At 43.5% G+C, this 21,441-nt stretch overlaps 3 protein-coding genes across 7 annotated transcripts in view; 2 read left to right on the top strand and 1 right to left on the bottom strand.

Annotated features, from left to right (window-relative positions):
- Positions 1-25: 25 nt before the first annotated feature.
- Positions 26-13,069, top strand: vamp4 (vesicle-associated membrane protein 4). 5 transcript variants are annotated; one of them, XM_046049323.1, is made up of 9 exons: positions 4,081-4,302; positions 5,712-5,860; positions 6,719-6,820; positions 9,310-9,356; positions 9,582-9,632; positions 10,640-10,740; positions 12,492-12,571; positions 12,711-12,762; positions 12,875-13,069. In XM_046049323.1, the coding sequence occupies exons 2-9, from the start codon at positions 5,858-5,860 to the stop codon at positions 12,898-12,900; spliced, it is 462 nt and encodes a 153-aa protein (XP_045905279.1). In that variant the 5' UTR covers positions 4,081-4,302; positions 5,712-5,857; the 3' UTR covers positions 12,901-13,069. The 5 variants fall into 5 exon arrangements, with proteins under 5 accessions (XP_045905283.1, XP_045905279.1, XP_045905281.1 ...); XM_046049325.1 differs by lacking the exon at positions 5,712-5,860 and adding an exon at positions 5,218-5,282; XM_046049327.1 differs by lacking the exons at positions 4,081-4,302; positions 5,712-5,860 and adding an exon at positions 26-621.
- rangrf (RAN guanine nucleotide release factor) lies at positions 2,442-3,583 on the bottom strand. Its single transcript, XM_046049321.1, has 2 exons — positions 3,463-3,583; positions 2,442-3,313 (listed from the first exon to the last, which is right to left on the bottom strand). Exon 2 carries the CDS (start codon positions 3,286-3,288, stop codon positions 2,707-2,709), a length of 582 nt encoding a protein of 193 aa, XP_045905277.1. The 5' UTR covers positions 3,289-3,313; positions 3,463-3,583; the 3' UTR covers positions 2,442-2,706.
- A 4,061-nt stretch (positions 13,070-17,130) lies between the features above and the next one.
- The window catches only part of myoc (myocilin), a 7,360-nt gene continuing 3,049 nt past the window's right edge, over positions 17,131-21,441 (top strand). Inside the window, exons 1-3 of the mRNA XM_046050511.1 lie at positions 17,131-17,617; positions 20,639-20,704; positions 20,788-20,880. Coding sequence (XP_045906467.1) covers positions 17,131-17,617; positions 20,639-20,704; positions 20,788-20,880 — 646 coding nt within the window. The remainder of the gene's footprint in view (positions 17,618-20,638; positions 20,705-20,787; positions 20,881-21,441) is intronic.

The raw sequence follows: 21,441 nt of genomic DNA, 5'->3' as shown, positions 1-21,441 counted from the left end.
GGTGGAGAGGGGGATAATACAGGAGTTTGGGTAATAAATTACCCTGGAGCTGGAAGTGGAGCAGGAACTATGCATACACCTGTGACTGATGCCTCCCAGATGTACCGAAAATGTCACACATTAACCAACTCATCCTCTGAGTGAGACGATGAAGACAGCAGAAACAACTAATTCAACACAGATTTAACAACACTTTTTCTTAAAATTACTATTTTCCTCAGTTATTTATATTATATGGAGCTTTTCCAATCATGTACAAGAAAACCTTTGCACCTGGTTGTTGGAAACAATACTTGGCCAGTAAAAGAAGGTGCTGTAGGTTGTGAAATGACTGGATCACATTGTTTGCTTAGCCCTATAGTTTTGTTTGGGGACTTGCCAGGAAGTAGCAAGTTGTTGTGAGAAGGAACAGGAAAGCTGCATTTGTCTTCATCAGAGAGACTTCAGTTCACTTGTCAGCCAAGTTTTTTTTAACAGAACGTGGAAGATGTGTGCCAGACTTCAGTTCACTAGAGGTCAAAGACACTGCTGTGTGCCCCTCCTTTTTCCTCTGTGGCTCAAACTCAACACACTGTCAGTGCTGTAGCATTCAGGGGGACCTCCAAGCTACTGCCAGTTACAGTATGTATTTCTGAGAATTTAAATGATGTACTTGTTTTTTTTTATGGTATCTGTTCTTATTGTGTTCACTGTGGCACTGAAGCGTTTTGCAGAGGACAGAATGAGAATAAATTCTATCAATCTTGAACCATACACAAGAAGACTTTATTTAGGATTTTTTCCATCTCACAAGAGGTCTGTCACTGGTACCATGCAATTACATAATTAATGTTTGGAGTCCATCTATTACAGTTTTGGGTTTTGGACCCAGCAAACCTCAGGCAAATAGTTGCCTAAGTTAGCTGCTTTCTTCTAAGTAATTCCCCCTTGGCCTGTATATGTGGGCATCCAAGATGTTTGTGTAAAATGTTGGAGGGCCATAAAATAATTAATGGAATAGGAAAAATATAATGTCTTCTTAAAATGACAATTTTTACAGCTGCCTCTACAGAAAATGAAACAACCTAGAAAGAGAGAATTATTCTTTTGTTAACCACACTGCATATTACAAGTATCACGAGCCAAACGATTTTAGACCTCTGCACTATAGTAACCCTGTAGCCATTCTGTAATAGGTTGTTTTCAGGACCTGGAAAAAGCTTTAAGTCTGTAATGTCTCAAAAGTGTCTCCTGACCTTTAAGTCATGATCCAAAATCAGGTCTGAAAGACAGGATGTTTTCAGACTTTATTGCAATGAGGACCAATAACGGCAAGTTTATCCAAGGTAGTTAGAAGGATGCTTTCTGTTGTGTTACTGTGGTTAATGAAGGAATGTGCTACGCTGGGATCACTGAGAGGAAAGGGTGCCCGGCTTTATGAGATCTTAATCTGGCATGATTGCACCGGAGGATGAGAAGGGTTTGATGTGGCTTTGGGGAGACTGACTGTACTTCCTTTGTTCCCGTGTTATGTAAGACTTACCTGAATTCCCTCGCTGTGATGAGTTTTATTTAACAGCAACCAGTATTCTTCAAAAAACAGCACATGTAAATGAGGAAAAATGTGCTTCTATTACATACTATATTACCTAAAACTTACAAATCTAAAAGGGCTGGTTTCACTTTCAAAGCAACAACATAAATTTTGTTTCACCAAACTCACCCTTGAATGAAGTCTTTCCAAGGTTTTTCAAGGTTCACACTAATGGATAATTCCACGATGAGGCCACTGCAGTGAATGATGGAAAGAGTTGTCCTAATACATATTCCTGCTGGAACTCGTCCTCTCAATTTTCACAGTTTATGACCAACCTCAAGTACCACTGATGACACTGAGGGCTCTCTGAATATTAGCTGCATTTTAACCTTTCCAGATGGAGTTTGTGTTTGGAATCTCACCTTTAACCTCCTGACTTCTACTTTGACCGTTGCCATTACTTTTGTGTTTTCAATGCTGCCATACTGTGAAAAATATAGAGATTAGAGCAGTGGAGCACATGTGTTATTAAGTGAATATTTAGTGGCCTGGAAAGGTAGGTTTGCACGTTACAGATACTGGAAAGGGTCTACTCTCTGTTCCCTGTTTGTATCTACATGTGTAAACATAAAAACACACTTAATGATGGTGGCAGTATTTTGGAGTGAAATAAAGGAAGAGAGGCATAAGTGAGGAAGGAGCTTTGAGCGAGTAGGAGAACTGACGAGGATGGGCAAAGGAGAATTTGGTGGGAAACAGAGGAGCCGAAACTATGACATTTTTATAACTTCCCATAAATCAGAAATGGCTTAAAAATAACATCAATGTGTTTATATTAATCTGATCTGTGAGTTACTGTAGATCTCATCTTTAACCTACAAATAAATCTAAATCAGGTGATCCAAAAATAATAAAATAGACCAAATTCTTCCAAAACATTTATTATGACAAAACTATCTTTATATCATGAGATAGGTTTCAGAACAAAATCAAAGGCAGAACAGAACATGTATTCCTATGTCGCATAGCAGGGATTGGACCACTGCTCAAGGGAATTGCTTCTAAAACTTGTGGGCCCAAAGCATGGTGCGGGATAGCTTCTCATGGTGTCCCCCACCAAACACAGGCTTAACATGTTTTAATGTGCCTGGGACTAAATCTGTAATCAGGTGAGGTCCCACGCAGTTGTTCTAGCCAAACAGCCCCGGGTTGTGCAGAGTCAGGGTCTGCAACAAGCGCTGGAAGTCCTTCACCGTCCATGGCCCTCTGTGTGTCCCCACTGAAGCAGCACTGCTGCTGTCAGGGCTGATGTTCTGCGGATCATTGAAGCTTATCAGGACATCTGTGGAGAACTGTGGCAGCCGGAACAGACCCAGGTGAAGGGTCACTGTATTCCTCGCTTCTTCGTTGAATTTGGATACACACTGTGTCCCAGTCAGCATCCAGGCAGAGCTGCACTCTGACAGGGACAGCTCAGATTTGGGCAGGGGCACAACGCTGGCCACTTCAAAAGCACCTGGCTCTAGAGCTTTGTTACTGCCTGCGATGTCTTCAAAGTGATACCTGGCGGCGTCTTGGTCTGCCACCTGACCCTGATACTCCACCAACTCCACGATCAGGCTCTGGTCGGTGTGTGCATGGGCAAACACCTCCTGGTTGTCCGGGATCTCCCTCAGCTCGCTGGTGTCTGTGGCGCTGTGGGGGATGACAGCTGACAGCGCTCCTCCAAACAGAGGATGAGGCTGATCCGCGCTGCCTCCAGCACTCTGCATGTCTCTGTGAGGACTGTGAGCAGCTCTGGAGAAACAGCAACAAACACAGAGCCTGGTTTTAAATACCTGCAGCTACAGAAACTCATTCTGCTTTAAAAAACTACAGTAGTGATTCAGGAAAACGTAATAATATTACAGTATCTGTAAAAGCAGCTTGATAAACAAACAGCTTACCAACTACGCTCTCACTCTTTTCCGGCTGAAGTTCATCTTCTTCTCGTCACGTTAGGCACATGTCAGCTGCACTGCTGCCATCTACAGGTGAGGCAGACATGTGCGCCTATAACAGTCAGTGGTGGATGAAGTACTCAACCGATATTTGAGTAAAACTAAAGTAAAACCACGTACGACAGCGTAAAAATACAGCACAAGTCCAGAAGTCCTAAAGTAAAATTACAGAAGTATTATACTACCAGCTACTAAAAGTAAAAGTACTTACAGAAAAATGAACAGTATTGGTATATATTATAATACGTACTCATGTAATTGGCAAAGGTGAAGCAAATTTTAATTTACTTCATATACTGTTTAGTATTTTAGTTTATAACTTAAAACTTAATTTAATTGTATCAGCTGATGATAATTTGTAAAATCTAGAAATATGGTTCACTTCAATTTATATGTATGCTTTCACTTAGAGTAATGCCAGAGATGTGTATATTTCTATGATGAATTGGAAGATTTGCTTCATTAAGATTAATAATTACACTTGAGTCGAATATTTCCCCACGCTGTCAAACATCTGCAGCGGCCCCTCCTCCTCCTCCTCCTCCTCCTCCTCCTCCTCCTCCTCCAGCTGTTTGTGTTCATTTCCTGGTCAGCTGATTCAGACGGAGAAAAGACGGGCCGATCGCTAGCACCCATAATGATAATCCTGTCTCATCGTCTGGACAGCATTTGAAATGAAAGTGACAACACCGTAAAGCCACCTGGAACCCCTGGATTAATACCCGAGTCTCTGTCTGTGTTTGTGTTCGCCAACATCGGCCATCGAGTCTTGAGGGGAAAAAGCAGGTAGCTAGCCACGTTAGCATCCTTAGCTTAGCTGGGTAACGTTAGCTACATTTGTCAATGAAGCCGCCTGCCTGAACTAGCTAAATTAACGTTAGTTAGTAGCTAGCTATGCTGGCGTTTACATTCGTCACTTTTCACTTAAATTACTGTGGTGTAATAAGGTAGACTACGACAGTCTGACGTACTAGCGTAAATGTAACATTAGGCTAATCAACAGATTAAACAGCTAAAATTGTCAGCGGCTGGGATTTTTACTATTCCTGATAACAGCTGTGCTTCAGAGATTTATTGTCGTTTTATTGTCCGTACTACTTATTCTGACCTTAAAGCCATTACAATAGTTGTAAATAACAGTACAGTACTTGATTCCATGAACGCAGCATCTTGTTTTAATGCCTTATTATAAATTGATTATTCTAGTGTTGGCATTCTTTAAGTTGCAATCCAGAAATTGATTGTGATCATTAATAATCTGCAGTCGTCTCTTGTGGTTATAATGATGCAATTTCCTCAGGTCTTTTGTCCAAACCGGACATTACACTGTCTGTAATTTGTATTTATAATTTGTAAATAACAACTTTGATATGAATCCAATACAGATTTGTTATGGTGTGCACCCTTAAAAGTCTTCTTTTGAAATAGAGTAGTTTTCTTAAAGGGTAACTTAGGTATTTTTCAACCTGGACCTTATTTTCCCATGCTTTTGTGTCTATGTAACTAATTGGGACAGCATTGCCTGTGCCTGACATTATTGTGGAAAGGATCCCTACAGAGACAGTCCTTTATTTAAAGAGTAAGATCATTTTTGTTTAACCCTAACCCTAATTTTACCTCACAGAACACGGGAGTTGCTGGTTTACCATTGCCTCAGTCAGTGAGTTTGTTTGTGTTACTGTATGATTCTGTGTTTTAAAGGGTTAAAACTCCAAAGTCATCCAGTACCGCAAACTAACCAGTCAAGTCAGCGGGAGACCAGAGAGGTAAAATTATTATTTTTGTCAAGGGAGTCTGGTGGCTTTGACAATGGCGATAAAGCGACTGTTTCTGGTGGGAAAGGATGTTACTTTTTAAAGAAAGGTCTCTCTCCTTTCCACAATGTTGTCAGACACTTATAATAACAATCTGAGCCTGTCAGTGGCAAAAACAACCACTTAAGTAGACACACTTTGATAGGACGCACTTGCCCGAAAGAATTACGTCGCAGCCCTGCCTCGCAGCTGCTGACTGCAGCACGCTCACTCAATACCTGACCTGTTTCAATAAACGTTGTCCTAATTAGTCACATAGATACAAAAACATGGGGAAAAAAATGAAGTTACCCTTTAAGTCTTCCTTCTGCGACCCTGACATGTTAGATTTGGCTTCTCCTCTTTCTCTTTCTGTGTCTCTTCACGCTGTCGCTGCTTCAGACAGAGCACCGTCCACTGCTTCACTTCTCCTCTGTTTACTGGAAAAGTTCTTCTCCTCTCCTGGCCACTGAAAGGCCTTTTTCCAACCACAGTGCCAGAAAAGGACGCTGCTGAGAAAGCCAGAGTGTCAGACTGAACTGGATTCAATGGTATAGGTTGTATGTGTATGAGTGAGACTAATGTGTTTTCCCCTCGGTGGTTACAGTATAGTGCCTGAGGATCACATGTTGTTTAGTTCTTTTTTAGCACAAAGGCTCTTTATTGAGGCACCGCTGTGTTTTGCCGCACTATTACTTGTAGTGTTTGGAACACGTAACACACAAATACAGACTCGAGGAAGTATAATTGGAGGAACAGCATGTTTTCCACATCTGACATAGAAGAGTTCTACACCCAAAGGCACACAGCGCTATGATGACATTTCCTTTCACAGCTAGTGAGACTCAATGCCTGCTCCCAGAAATATTGGGAATTAAGACACCTTAATAAGATATATTAATATTTCTTATTAATTTGTTTACTGACAAGGCATAAAACACTATGTCACCGACAGCCTATATAATGGAAGAACCACTTTCTTAACATTTTCCAGAAATAAATATTAGATTGCAGAGGAAATAAGCCAAGTCAGCTCTGTGACTAATACAGTCAGGCTGTTTAACAGGAAGTTTTGGCACTAGAAGACTCCTCAGATTGCTTGACCATAACCAGTCTCATTAATGCAATCGTTACTGAGCCAGTTTAAATTTAGGGTTCCACTCTCTCCATGTTCTGCTCCAAGGCAGGACCTGGCTGTTGCTGCTATGCCTACAAGTCAAATCACTCACTTCCACCTACAAATGTCAGAGCACTTTCATTTAGCAGACCGCCATGTGTAACATTTATGAGCATCTGGAACTTTTGGGGCTTGGTGGAAGTGTGTTGAGGACTGTCCCTTGTTTTCAAAGAGCTCTCCGACAGTGCCGCAGATCCTAACTGACGGATCCTCTTCTCCTCCTGTCCTACAGAGGGAGCCAGATCGGGAGGAGCAGCCTGAAGACAATATGCCCCCCAAGTTTAAACGACACCTCAATGACGACGAGGTCACGGGATCCATTCGCAGCGAGCGGGTGAGACACAGACGGAGGGATTTGGGGGTGTTTGGGTTTTTGCTTATCACTGTCATCAAATAATAATACTATTAATAATACTAAAAAAAAGGGGGAGCTCCTGGTGATTTAGATATAGATTCAGCGCGCTATATTCGGGATATGGTTGAAAGCTGTCAGCTAGGCATGTTATAGTAAAAAGTATAGTTATAGTAAAGTATAGTAAAAAACAGATGTTGATATAAAATGCCAATTTTACTGTAAGATGTCCATTAAAAGGAAACACTGAAGAAAAAGTGAAGGAATGCAAGAAAGAGTGTTTTGAAGGAGTTAAGGGAAGAAACTCCTGTGGCCAAATGTCTGGTTCTCATCAAAGTGTCCATCCCCTCCCACCCACCTCCACCTTCCCTGTCCTACCTCTGATTCTTCACTTTATTCAGTCCTCTGTTTCCTCTGCGCAATCCTGTTTGTTATTGTGTTGAATTGGGATCAAAGTTAAGCTCACAGCGAGACTTGCATAACAAAATCCCTCCATTCCCTTTACTGCCCTACCTCCTGTCCTCTGATAATAGCTACCAGGTATCCCCTACGTCTCCCATACCAGACAGTGGAAAGAGAGAAAGATATACACAAGGAGAGTATTAGTGCCTCGACATATAAAGTTATTTATGATCACGTGGCCACCATTCCCCCAGGCTATTTTTTTTGCAGATTACAGTGTATTTACAATAAAAAATAAAATGTTAAAATGTCTACATTGGCACAAAATTGGCTGACAGCTGTCAACATTACAGGACTCCCCGGCTTTCCCTTCACAGGCCCTCTGTCGTGACAGGTTGATTGTTAGAAGGTGATTACCATGCCTGGAAAAAAAATGGACATTTAACCGAAGCTACGTCTGCATACTGGAATTCAAAAGTAATTAGTGCTGCTCCTAAACTCACGGAAAAACATACTGTATGTATGCAATCTCTCCGGCCATCTTTAGACAATCTTCCATATATGATGATGACCTGTCTTTCCCAGTGGCAGTGAATATAGTCCTCCTGTCTCACTCTGCCATCCAATGAGAAGCAGACTCTGAGGGTGGCCTTGTTTAGTCAGGTTGCATCGAAGCCTGGAGTGTTTACCCTCATAGTGCGGTTCGTTTGGGCAGGTGTGAACACCGGACCAGATTGAACTCTGATCCGGACCAAACAATCGCTCTGGGGTGAACTCTGGAGTGGTTCAACACCGTTTAAACCAATAACAGGAAGCGTGCTATTTTATGTGCCGTTCAAATGTTTAAAAACATTTTGTTTTCCTGTTTTGGTGACTTAGCTACCAAATTGTCGACTAGCGGGGGACAAACCTGGACTCACAACAAAGTGAGCTGCCTCCTTAATATTTGAGCGGAAGAGAACTTTTCTCAGTTACTAGAGAAAGTGCAGAAGATCTCTGAGATATTGAAAATACTCAGCAATAAAATGAAGAATGAATTCCAGCGAACTGATGAGCCGTGTCATGTGAAAATTTAAAAAACTGCGCCAACAGTACATTAAAGCACTATATAAGTATTTGGAGGGGTTTGTTTTTTTTACCCACTGACTGAATGACCAATAAGTGAACGCCATTACCACCACATGGCTTTTGTTAACAATTTTTGGACCCTTTGTGGTTTGCCTTTATGATAGCAAACCAGACCAGTTGGAAAATTTAAAGAAGGTATCATCCTTAAATTGGTTTGATTCAGGAACTGGACCTTTAGGTGTGAATCTGCCCTTACTGTCTCCTCCTGGTCCAGTTCTCCTCCTGTATGAATTTAATGAAGCTTGCATGGTTGTGATCATGGAAGTGTGAGATAATCTACTTTGAGATCCCAGAAACGTCACTTTAGTCTTTAATCTGAATCTGTTCAGGTCCACTACGGCATCCCAGCCAACTGATTGTCCTTGTCAGAGTTTGATGTTGAGGTGTTTTAGAGAGCACAAGAGGGAAGAGTTTTTATTGAGGTTTGGCAAGCAGAACAGCAGAGCAGCAACAGCGTTTTACTGTTAGCAAGACATCATAATGTAAGTGCACTATAATAGCAGTGTATTTGGCCGAATCTGCCTTCTGAAGACGGACTGAAAAAGCATCTATTGATCAGTACAACAGCTGTCTGGCCTCTGGAGGAGTTTCGTATCTCTGGATCAGCAACACTAGCTGTGAGTGCCAAGAATGTACTGTTTGGGCCTTTCATCTGACAAGATGCTGGTACTGGAGCTTGTTCCCGACTCAAATTTGAAAGCATTTGAAGTGCTAAAATACTAAATTCTGGCCCTTTAAACTTGTTAGGCTTTGTCCACAACCAAGTAACCAATGACACAGTGTAGTTGGCAGGGTGATACCATCACTACCAAAACCCAAAGCTGTATCAAGACCAGACTTGCCCTAAAAACAGTGGAAATGGTATGATAATCTCTGATTAGGAGACAGTAGTTATTCATTATCCAGAGCGTACTTTTATCTGACCTTTTCCTCTTTTTCAGAGGAATCTACTGGAGGAGGACTCTGATGAGGAGGAAGACTTCTTTCTGTGAGTTTATGCGAGGATATATTCTATACAGGCGTTGAGCTTGTTGGATCAATAATAAATCAAATATATTTAAAATACAATTTACACAGCAGAGTGATGAGAGCAAGAACACTAATATGGATTGTTAATGCAGAGTACACAAAGTCAACAGCGAAATCATTTGTTAAATATGGAAATTTATAGATTAAATTGGTAAGTTTGGCCTGATTAACATCTGTTTTCCAGGAGGGGGCCCACAGGACCCAGATTTGGACCTCAGAATGATAAAATGAAGCAGTAAGTACCAACACATTCCTCATTACAACTAAAAGCCAGAGGTCAGAGTGGTATTGCCAGCACTCTTGAGTTTTGGCAAGGGTGTTATGCAACTGTTAGTCGTCATGTTTACCAGAAGCTGCAGGTTTGTTAGTGGATTGTGTAAGAGAGGCCGCCATGTGCAGGTTGTTGCGTAACTTTTCCATAACGTCCCAGTCTGTTTCCACACTAACTTCCAGAGAGAACCAGAGCGCAGAGGAGGTCATTGTTGAGGCAGTCTGGCACCCAGGCTTGTTTCTCCACGCTCAGTTCATACTTGACAGCTCGTCGTTGTACCAGATTCACACATGAAACCAGATGCCATCGTTACAGATTCCAGGAATGTTGTGTGCCTTTACCTCTGTGTCTGCCTGAACCGTGTTGGCGTGTGTGCTGCTGCAGCTCGTGCTTTGTTATGTCCCTCAGTTTCCTGATGGTGTGATTCACTCTGGCTATGGGCTTTGCATGTTTAATACAATTGCCTTCAATCAAGCTAAAATCCAAGCCTGATGATTTCCTGCAGTCTCTTGTCTGAGACAATCAGTGTAATGGTGCTGGAAAATATGATCAGAGAAAGCAAATTCCTTTGTCTTGTATCTCACTTATGAGCCTCTCCACCTTTTTTTATTTATTTGCCAATGTCCTCCCTCCCTCTGACCCCACATCCCCCCACGAGGTATTGCTAAGAAATACAATAAAATAAGAGTGACTGATGAGTAATCTGGACTAGGATTTGAGCATAATTCTGCACGTACTGAGCAGGTGCTGACAGGTCACAGTAAGGCTTAGAACCTTTTGACGGGCTTTTTATTGCCCGCCAACTGGACAAGGCTAGATATAGATAAGAAGATATTGTTGGGAAAACAGGTGCAGTGTGCTGTGGTGGGTTGCCACCAAAAGATCAATCCTGGACAAACCCTACCTGTTTTCATTTCTGATTCATGTCTATTATTTCTGATTCTGTGCCTCACACCCACTTGTGTCCGTAGGGTGCAGTCGCAGGTCGACGAGGTGATCGATGTGATGCAGGAGAACATCTCCAAGGTGATAGAGAGGGGCGAGCGTCTCGACGACCTGCAGGACAAGTCGGGTGAGTCACAGTGGGACACCTTGTGCAGTGTATGTGTTTTGTTGATTTATAGTGTAAAATGAAGTTGTCTCAAACTCCACAAGGAATGCTTTCTCAATCATGGCTCTGAAGATTGCTGTCCGCACTGTCTGTAGGATTGTTTTGGCATTTGCTTATGTTAATAGGAAAATGTGCAATAGGCCCAATGATCCTGAATGTATGTTTAAATCAAGCAGTGAAGGGTTTGGTATGACTCTGTGGTGTGATCTCAGACCTGTCCGCGTATGAGGCAAATGTAGGATATTGTTAGCTTATAAATATTCTGCTAATAAGAATTTCCAAATTCAAGAGAATCACTCTCTGCATGAAATATTTGTGTACTGACTGAGTGGATGTGTCTGTTAAATATATCAAGTAAAAAGTAGTTTGCAACTGGGGTGACGAAAATAGTTAAAACTGCTGTTGGAAGTCCATCTTCAAATGTCTTGTTTTGTCTGACCAACAGTCCAAAAACCCAAAATATTCAGTATAGTTTAACATACATAACAAAGGAAATCATCAAATCCTGACATTTGTGAAGCTGGAACCACCAAATGATTTTTGATTCTAAAAATAGAGTAGATACTTGACCTTAAATACACTCGGTACACTTTAATAATGTTAATGATATGTCCAGGATTAGTGTTTTTACCAGGTGTCATTCACACAGCCCCGTTCTTTTTTTCTGTTACTCTGTGTAAGCCAAGCAGGTGTGTGAAACGTGTTCAGCTCGCTCTGTTACACAACTTCACACGCACGTGCAAGGCTTTCAACAAGACACGCACAGCTCTTTCTCCTCCTCCTCCTCCTCCTCTATGGATGACGTGCTCGTATCTCTTGCCAGTCTATTAGGCCTCATCATGACATCCACACAGATGTTGTATAAATGCTGTCTCTGTCATGTTGACCAACCAACCAAGACAATGACGCACATCTGGAACACATTTGTGTTTGCACGTGTCTTTGTGTACATGTGAGCTTTTGTGCTGCATTTGTGGGTCTGTGGACAATGTGTGTGACTGACTGCGTGTCTATACACAGGGCGTGTTGTCTTTATGCGAGCAATATAAAATCCTGTGATTGACACACATTGGCAGTTTGTCCTCTGACCCATGTGCAGGTAGCCTGTTGTTACATTCCTTAAGATTAACAAGCATTCTTGTCAGGAGCCCCGTCTGAGCGCTCCTCTTTGTAGTCCCAACAGGCCGTTAACAGGCACATGGACGTGGAAACCGCAGACACATGACAGACACAAAGGCTGTTAAAGAGGGACAGGGGCTCGGAGAAGTACAGCGCCGCACGCTAGGGAGCTGTAACCATCCTGTTAAGATGCGTAAACACTGAGTTGACAATGGTATCCAAGAAACAGAGAGACGGGGAGTGGTGTGTGGGCGAGCATTTTGGAGAGGGAGATCACGACAAGGACAGAAGGGATGTTTCAGGAAACGTGTTTCTGCTCCGTCGTGTATAAATCCCGTTGTTGTTCAACATTTCATGGCAGTAGTCGACATGTTTAAGAGTGATTTCACCAGCAGAGCTAAGGCTTGCAAAACTGTAGCACCTTATAACTGAGTCACCTTATCCATCATCAAAATCCAAACAATAGCCAGCTTATTGTTTACTTAGTGATTAACAGATGTCCCCCCGCCCCCCCCCCCCCCCCCCCCCTCTTCTCCAATTGATCTTTCCTCCTCACGTGTCCTCGTCCGTGCTGCGGTCATGTGATACTCCAGAGAGCCTATCGGACAACGCGTCTGCCTTCAGTAGCCGAGCCAAACAGCTGCACAGGAGGATGTGGTGGAGAGACATGAAGGTGGGCTGACTGTCTGTCTTCTCTGTGTGTGTGTGTGACACCTTCACCGTGTCTCTTTGTGTGTTTACATCTAACGTTGTAGTGAGAGGTATCCAGTATGATGAGAAGGTGTTCAACGTGTGTTGTTTTTATTCCACAGATGAAGATGATTATTGCCTTGGTAGTCGTTGCTCTCCTTCTCATTATCATAGGTGAGTGTTAGACCAGACACACACACACACACACACACACACACACACAAGCACAGTTTAAATTTACATAATGTGCAGAACTTACTCATTAAATATTCGTTCTCTTTTTCAGTTCCAGTGATCCTGCGATATCGTTAGTGTCCCCTCTCCTCTCCACACAGTTCCACACACCCGCTAGGGGGCGCCAGCCAGCCTCCCCCACTCTCCTCAGCATCAGCCTGTGCACCCTCAAGGATCTGACCTCAACTTGCCCTTAGTACAGATCTTATCATCGGTATTTCTAAATAAATGTGCAGTGAGATCAGTACTAAGGCTTGGTTTGATCCCTGGTTTACAACTAAGCCACAGAAAAGGGAACATGGGAGAATTGGGGAGATATTTTAATGCAGTTTGTGAGAAAAATGCTGACTCTCAGCCCTCTAGTCATTGTGAAGGAGTGCGCCGTTCCATGATACTTAACATGTGTAGAGCCCTGTCTTTGCCTTGACCACAGGGAAACTCCAGGTCCTGCGTATTATATCATATAGATAGATACTGGAAAAGGCTGGGAATCCATGCCAACTAGCTGGTCTGAATCTGCTGCAGTAGCCTCGTATAAAGGGGCTCTAACATTTAGCGAATTTAGCGAAACTCAGATGTCCACCCATGATTCCTTTTGTGCCGTCTTCTCACTGTCCGAGAATGAGGACGTTCATAGGGAACATTTTGCAAACACATTTCACTGTTCAACACAAGGCAAGGTATCATAGTGTAGTCAAAGGTCGCTTCTTTTAATCATCAGAAAGGCTTTCGGACAGAAAAGTGATTTCATGTGTCAGGTATGGTCCCTCATCACTACAGATGATTGGAAAAGGGACTAGAAAGGAATGCCATCTGTTCAGACAACATCCTGCTTTCTTTGCGTTGTTGTTCTCCATAAATGCCCGCATTGCATTTCTGTCTGCCTCTTGATAGCTTGTTATACTGTACAGCAAACCAAACATCCGGGTTATGAATGTCTCCTCGCCGCTCTGCACTCTCAACCTCTCACCTTCCTCCTGGGTTGTGCTCAGCTCTGGGCCGGTTTGGTCACGGTCACCAATCCTTTTTTTTTTAAACTGTCACCCTGCAGATGCAATTCTGTTTGGTTTTCATACTGCCTCTGTCTTTTTTCACCATTCTTAAGTTCTTATTTCTGCTGGCTGCTTAATGTGAAGCTTGTATGAAGGCTGGTATTCCCCTCGCCACTGAAGAGACCGTTTTGTCTCTCTGTACTGTTACATTAGGTTTAAGGATGGGTCATTTAAGTGATGCAAGTTAAACGTTGAGCTGTGAAACAAACTTAGGTGTCATTGTGTCTGTATTAATTAACTGTATAATACATTCAAACATTTATTATTTTTAATGTAATTTATTTTAGCTGTAAATATTGATTCTGTAATGATGTACAATACTCTGGCATTGCATTGGAAGACTGATATTCTTTTTTTTTTTGCTCTGAAATAAAGTGATTTTCAAGGGCACTGGTCTGGTTTAATCTGGTTTGAACTGGCTGCCAATCTCCCTGTGAGGAGGAAATGAGGGGGAAAAAAGGAAAGATGACTGGAGGTGAAGAGGGGAAAAACTTAATCGTCATGCCACTCTTGACCACTTACAAAATCCTCGCTCTCTCAAGAGCCAACAGGGTCCTGGGTTTTCTTTTATGTCCTCTCATTACCTGACTTTTTTTTATTGGTCTGTGGTTTTACTGGCAGCGTGGAGTCCCAAGATGGCACTTAAGTTGGATAGTCTGGAGACCGTGAAGCGTTTTTGTTCCTATAGACCCGCTGCTCTCGTCCTCTGAGGACAGCAGACACAAACACACTGATAGCAATAAAATTGGCCCACAGGGGCCTTTTACTTCATTGATCAATGGCAGATGGTCGTCCAGCTCTCATATGTTGCGGGTGCGCCTTTGTTTCAGCTTTGAAGAGAAAGAGGAGAGGTCCTTTCATCTCATACAGTTGTTTATATGTTGATTAGCCTGCGTACCACTGGACCGTTCCTCAAGTCAGTGAAATCAAACGTAGTAAAGTCCTGGTTGGACAAGTGGCTGTAAAATGTTGCTGCTCTTCTCAGATCTCACAGATGTGTTGCTTTAACTGCAAACTGGGTGCCTAGATGTTTGATTTTACCTCTGGTCATGAATTCCAAGTACAGGAAAAAAATTATTATGTTATACTATTATATTTGTGCACACAAGGAGTGTTTTCTGTCCTCTCTGCCTGCGGAGAAACACTGGCAGCAGAGGATGTTTTGGTCCTCTGTTAAGGGCTAATGCTGGATGACTCAAGATTCCGGGCATAACTGCAGTTATATGAGTTCTGTAAAAGTGAACTAAACTCACGCAGTGGACAATGTGCCAACCAGCATTAGTCAGTCACACGCGCACACACCCTGTCAGGAGGAAACTCTGCCTCTGTACAGGCAGAGACGTATCTAGAGGAGGGAGAGAATAAATCTCCAGAAAAAGAAATCATCTACTTTTGATAATCATTTGGGAATCTTGTGAATAAAACATTGTTCAAATGTTTAAACACACTCCCCTCGTATTTATCGCTCTCTCCTACTTTCCCAGGAGCTTCTTTCTTTGCTCATTCTCTCCATTTCTGTTTACATGTGGTTTTACTCCCAGCTTTTCCTCCTTCGGTGATTCATTCAGTCCTTTATTTCATGTGTCCCACCTTCTACCCTCTCTTCAGCTTCTCATTATTAAGATATTTCCTGGAAGAGGATGGGCCCAAGCCGTGAATACATGCAGTTCAGTGTTTTGCAACATCAAACACATTCTGTACTTTATTCATCCATTCATCCATCTGTCCAACCAAATCAGAGGCTTGCTTCATCAATCAAGACAACTGTGTCAGGGGCCCCCAGCTGTCTGCAAACAAGCACTGACAGAAGCAGGTGAGCCTCGCATCAACCTGCAGGAGGAGGTGTGTGTTTTTAAGAGTGTGCCCCCTTCCCCTCTGTGCACCCTTCGCTTTCTGGCCTCCCCGGAGTGAAGCATTCTGGACATAAACAGAAGTAAGGTTACATGAGGAAAGGAAGTGAAGGAGGGGAGCAAGGGAAGGTTTTAGGGACCCAAATGAAGAGGCATGGTAAGAATGAGGGTGAGCTGACTTGTAGAGCTGGGGTTAAGATTGGAAGGCGTGTGTCTGCACACATGCCTCATCTGAGCAAGTGTCTCACTTTCAAATCTTTTATCCTGCCTATCTGAAAATAAATAGATCATCCTCCGTACCACATGATTGTAGAAGAGAGCCTCGCAGGCAGCGTCCTGACGTGTCTGTGATATTGCATTAAAGCAAAAAGACTAGAGAGGAGGGACAAGAGGCAGGCTGCAACAAAATCACCCAGGCTGCAAGTGACAGGAAGTGAACTCAGGGAAGAAATGGCCCCCGGCAGCTCACTCATGTTGTATTAAGTAAACATTGAAAAAAAACTGCAGTGAGTGAGTGTTGTCTTGAAAATGCACACATACTGTCCACAACAAACCCGAGCTCAGCTGAAGGGACCCAGTCTATGTCGGGGTCGGGGTCAGCGTCGGGTATCTGCCGAATGACTTGTAACCTTGACCCTTTGTAATGACAATCTTTATCGTCTGCTTGCGTCACGTTCTGGCCCCCTACCAATATGAAATGGGACACCGGCTCCTCAGGAGGTAATCGTATCTCAACGAGGCCCAGCTCTCCCTGCCATGCATGGGGCCAAATCTCAGCCAAATCCCCTTTGACATGTGGGACTGCATCACACACGTATTAGGGGAGACGTTTTTACAGATGGGACATGAATAAGTGACATTAGTGGGGCTGAATTACACAAATTTAAAAGACAGAGAGCGGTCACGTTGGTCACGCCTAAAATCCAAAAAACAGCTTTTGCAGAAAGACAGACACTCAAACCTTGTGTGAAAAAGGGATGTTTTTGTCCCATTACTTTTCTTCTTCTCTCTTTTCCCTCCCCTTTTATGCCTCTGCACCCCCCACCCCTTTCTTGTCCCTTTCTCCCCTCCCTCCCTTTCACCTCTCCTCTCATTCCCTCCTTCCTTCCCCTCCAGATTGTATAAATATCTGTGAGCTGTTGGGGTGTGCTCAGTGTTACCGACCTGTCCACTGAGGAGAGAAGAACAAGAGAGGGGAGGAGAGACGAAGAAGAGATACCTGAGAAAAGAGTGAGACAAAATAAGAAACTAAGTTGTCAGTGGGAATTGGTAAATGATTAAAGCAGAATTCCAGCGGAGAGCTGAAGACTAAAAGAAGACTTGACAGAAGAAAGAAAGTAATTCTTCAGAGAGAGAATTAATAAAGTAAACCTCTGATCTGTCTGTGTGGAAGGGCCATCTCCAGCATGTTCCTCCTTCTCTCGATGTGCATGTGTGGTCTTCTGCTGCGAGGTGACGCACAGGACCGAGCTGCTCTGTGGAGGGGAAACGACCGAAGTGGACGATGCCAGTACACCTTCACTGTACCCAGCCCGGTCGAGGCCAGCTGCCCGCAGACCGGAGGCCCCGAGGTGGAGGGCCTGAAGGCTAGACTCAGCCTGCTGGAGGTGCTGGTGTCCCAGCTGTCTGGGGGGGACACCGGGGGTCCCCTAGGGGCTGGAACCAGAGTTCAGCCTGAGCTTCAGGAGGCGCTGAACCGGGCCATGGGGGAGAGGAACCTGCTACAGGGGGAGAAGGAGCGCCTGGAGGGGGAGTTGGAGGTGCTTCAGCGCAGGATGGAGGAGATGAGAAGGGAGACGGAGAGGCTGAGAAACAGACCATGTCCCCCGCAGACCCCTGCGGTGCCACCAAGCCAGCCTCTGCGGAACAGTGGCCTGACGAGACCTGCAGTGGGTAAGAGATACACTCAAACCACCACACACTTTAAGAGCTTTTTCCAAAAGGTGCAAAGCTTAATGAACAGAAAACTATATTTTATTGTTATGAATTCCCTGCTGTTAGATAATTGTGCAGTGTGCACAAGTTATTTTACATAAAATGTCCCCTATCCATCTTGCAATTAAGATGACTAGATTACCTAATTACCTGCAGAGAGGTTGTCTTTCTGTTGAAATATGTGTTTGGCATCTCTCTCTGAGGGATAATTGGTTAAGTGGAGCAGAGAAATAATGACACATAAATGTCATCTACATGTGGAATACCATGAGCATATAGAGTGCATTGCAGTGGCACAGGGATACCGTGTGTGTGTGTGTGTGTGTGTGTGTGTGTGTGTGTGCACAGTGCTTGCAGCAACAGAGGAGAGGATGCTCAGGTTCCTTATCTGCCTGCACAAATCCCCTTAAAGAGAACGGCAGAATAATGTGCGCACACCCTCTAATGATGCATGTACCTGTTTGATTGCTCGTGTGTATATTTGTATGGTTAATGTTTTGTTTGCCTCTCAGCTCAGGTTGCTGCTTCCAGCTTCCTGCCTGCATTTAGGGGTGATGGTGGCAGGCCAGAGAGGGTCGGCTCACTATTTATGAGCAGATCCTGCTTTCTTTATGACTGGTGTTTCCCTCTGCATGACGAGCAGCGCGTTAATAGCCTGGTTGGGGGATGGGGGGGTGGCTGAAATGTGATGCACACTCTGGAAGTGGTGATTCCATGCCAAGGTATCCTCTCTGGGCTTTTGATGACGCCTGGTGGGTCAGGGCTGGTGGGGATGGAAGGGGCCGCAGAGAGGGGCCAAGAACACTATCCTTCCAGGGGTTAGAGGGCCGCATAGAGCTTTGGAGTTACGTTAGGTGCCAGTGAGGTTAAGCTCTGGTATTCTGTGTGTTTGCAGTGGCCAAACATCCATCTAATTAGGCTCCGTGCTTGTATTTTCACACACCATCCCCCTTTCTTTTCTCAGTTAAGCCATCGCTGTGTTGCCCTCTTGGCTCTCAGAGTGTATTACCTGTAAAGCTGAGATTGCCAGCAGCAGTAAATCCTTCCTTACCATCTCCCGTCCTCCAGACATCCCTACTCCCTCTGCATCAGGATAGCTTATTTCCTCTATCTCCTGCATACTCCAGGTTATCTGCTTAGCTCCTCAAGTTAACACCTGCGGGCTGAGATACGCAGAGAGGGCCTCTCGGGGTAAGCGGCAGATGTAGAATAGATCATAGCGAGAGGAACACATGTTGACTCAGAGGAGAGAGGAGATAAAAGTAAAAAGCATTCTGGAAAGTTTGTAACTTTGACAGGATCATTTTAGCATTTACAATTCAAGCAGTGGTTATGACCTTCAGTAACATTTGCCGCTTAAAATATATGAGCTGATATTCTATAATGATATTTTATGACTTTAAAAATAGACCTTCACAGAAAATTTGCACTGGCAGTGACAACACAAGCCAGCAAGCCTGTTTGCTAAAAGTGGCAACATTCCTTTTAATTGGAGACCTGGCTCGTGCTCAAAGCCGAGCAAACATAAAATTCAAATGTGTGGACATTCAACATTCAACAGTACACACAAAAGAAAATTCTTTTTGAATCACATTTAAAAGTGAAAATTTGCTCAGTGCGAGGAATGCAATGGCAGATCAGCCGCCTCCCACATTTACATACACTTCCACTTGTGGAAACACCAGTGTGTCTAAACTAAGTTTATGTTCAGGTTAAAGGGAGTCACCAGCCAAGTCCACTGCCAAAACACAGTCAGTTTCACCATGTCTTTCAGTCGTTTTCTTTCAATTTCCTGAGCCAGCAGCCCGCAGGAAATGCAGTTATAAATAAAGTTCAATGAACTCCTAAGAGGTCTCAATCATTGTACTTACCCTGCAGTAGGTAGAGGGACTACACGACTAGACTGTGGCCAATTTTAAGTCAAACTGAAATGACATCATCATCATCACAATTTCCTGAATTATGAAAATATAAAAAATATAAATGTCCAGATGCAAAATGTTTCCTGACAACAAAGCAGGGGTTGATTTGCCCGCTGTCTCATAAGACTTAAAATTAGGACACGTTTGGTCTGTGAAGTTTATGTTATTCTGCTCAGTGACATCCCAGACAAAGAGGCAGGATATGAAGGTACATATGGCAAACACCCACACACACCAGGGAAAGACAGCAGGAGAATGTGGCTGTTTACCTGTGATGATGATGAATGGCTGTGTCCTGTGGGATCAGCCTGATAACAAACCCCTTGGTACCCTCAAAACACTGCTGTTCGTCATGTGCCCCGTTACCAATGTTGTGCTCCTCTTCATCAGCGCCGAGAATCAACATCATCTTCCAGATGTTAACGTTTAATGTTCTCTGCCTCATTAGGGCTCCTTACCCGCCTGAAATCACAGGACACTGCACGTGCAGGAGCACAGCCGGCACGTGCTTAAAAACATACAAATAGTCCCCCCGCGAACACAGATACACAAACACTTTATATTAATTTTCATGAAAACGTGTTTGAAAAGCTCTTTCTTTTCTTTTGTAAACATCCACTCTGAGGCGTATACAGCTTACAGACATTGTTTACTTTCACAGTAACGGGTTCATAAAGGAGCCAAATGACAAAACAAGAACTGAGCAGGGGGTAAATGGCGAGAAACAAGAGGAGGAGAAACAGTAAAGAAAGGGTCAAACGACTGATGTGAGGTTTTAAGGACGTGAGGTTGACAGTGCTCGGGTAGGATGGGGTCTCAAGTGTGTCAAGTATGTGTGTTATGGGCAGCCAATCTACCGACTGTCTGACTCCAGAGCAGCTGGGAATTCATTCAGGGGTGTTTGTTTCCTGCTGTCACATTCCCTGCTGTCAGTAGCGCCATAGCCACCTTTGGGTATACAAACACTCTCTTTAAGTATTGTGAAATGTACAACAGAAATCACTAAACTCTGTGTGTGTGTGTGTGTGTGTGTGTGTGTGTGTGTGTGTGCGTTTAGGTTCCAGTCTGATGTCTCAGCTGATGACCAGGCCCAACAGCCAGGGAGACAGCAGCAGTTTGAGAGGTGGGACACTTTTTGTGCAGAATCACCTCCAACTTGCTGTTTCTTCTTCAACTAAATCCATCTCTCACATCTCTCCCTGTCAGACTCAGTGTGGCAGTACAGATCTCCAAGCTTCCAGGAACTGAAGGCAGAGGTGACAGAGGTACCTGCTCCTGACGGCTCTGAGGACAACACAGGTCTCGGTTTGAAAATCTTTTCTTTGTTTCTCCCTTATAGGACCATACGAGTTGCTTTCTAGCCCGTACCATTTACTACAAATCACATGTACTTATTTATGCAAACCATGCATGTTTTAGACATTTGAAGTTTTCTACCATTTCAGGCATCCATTAGTTTCCATTAATTTCTGAAAGATGAGAAGATATATTAGCTGGCTTGTTTAATCCACTGTAGTGAACATCAATTTGGCAAGTTTTTATTTAAAACACTTCTGACTGCAGTCTATATTTTACTAGCAATGTGCCCACAAAGGCAGAGAAGAAGAAGACAAGACAGTTGAAACGGATGTAAAATCTAAAATGTGCAAAGAAATATGGAGTAATTCAACACGTTTGTCAGGCCATTACTCATTTTGTTAAAAACCGTGAATGTAAAAGTAAAGAACACATGCTTTGTGGTCAAACACACCAGTAGAGTCCTTTAAAATCCACCCCTGGCAGCTAATACCTCTCTTACTCACCCCGTCTCCTTCTTCATCCTCCCCCTCTGTCCATCTGACCGGGCAAACATGACACCCC

The sequence above is a fragment of the Micropterus dolomieu genome, linkage group LG05 (genome assembly GCF_021292245.1).
Source record: "Micropterus dolomieu isolate WLL.071019.BEF.003 ecotype Adirondacks linkage group LG05, ASM2129224v1, whole genome shotgun sequence".
Classification (NCBI taxonomy): Eukaryota; Metazoa; Chordata; class Actinopteri; order Centrarchiformes; family Centrarchidae; genus Micropterus; species Micropterus dolomieu.
Note: the sequence above shows the minus strand (reverse complement) of the source record. Positions and strands in the feature narration are given on the sequence as shown.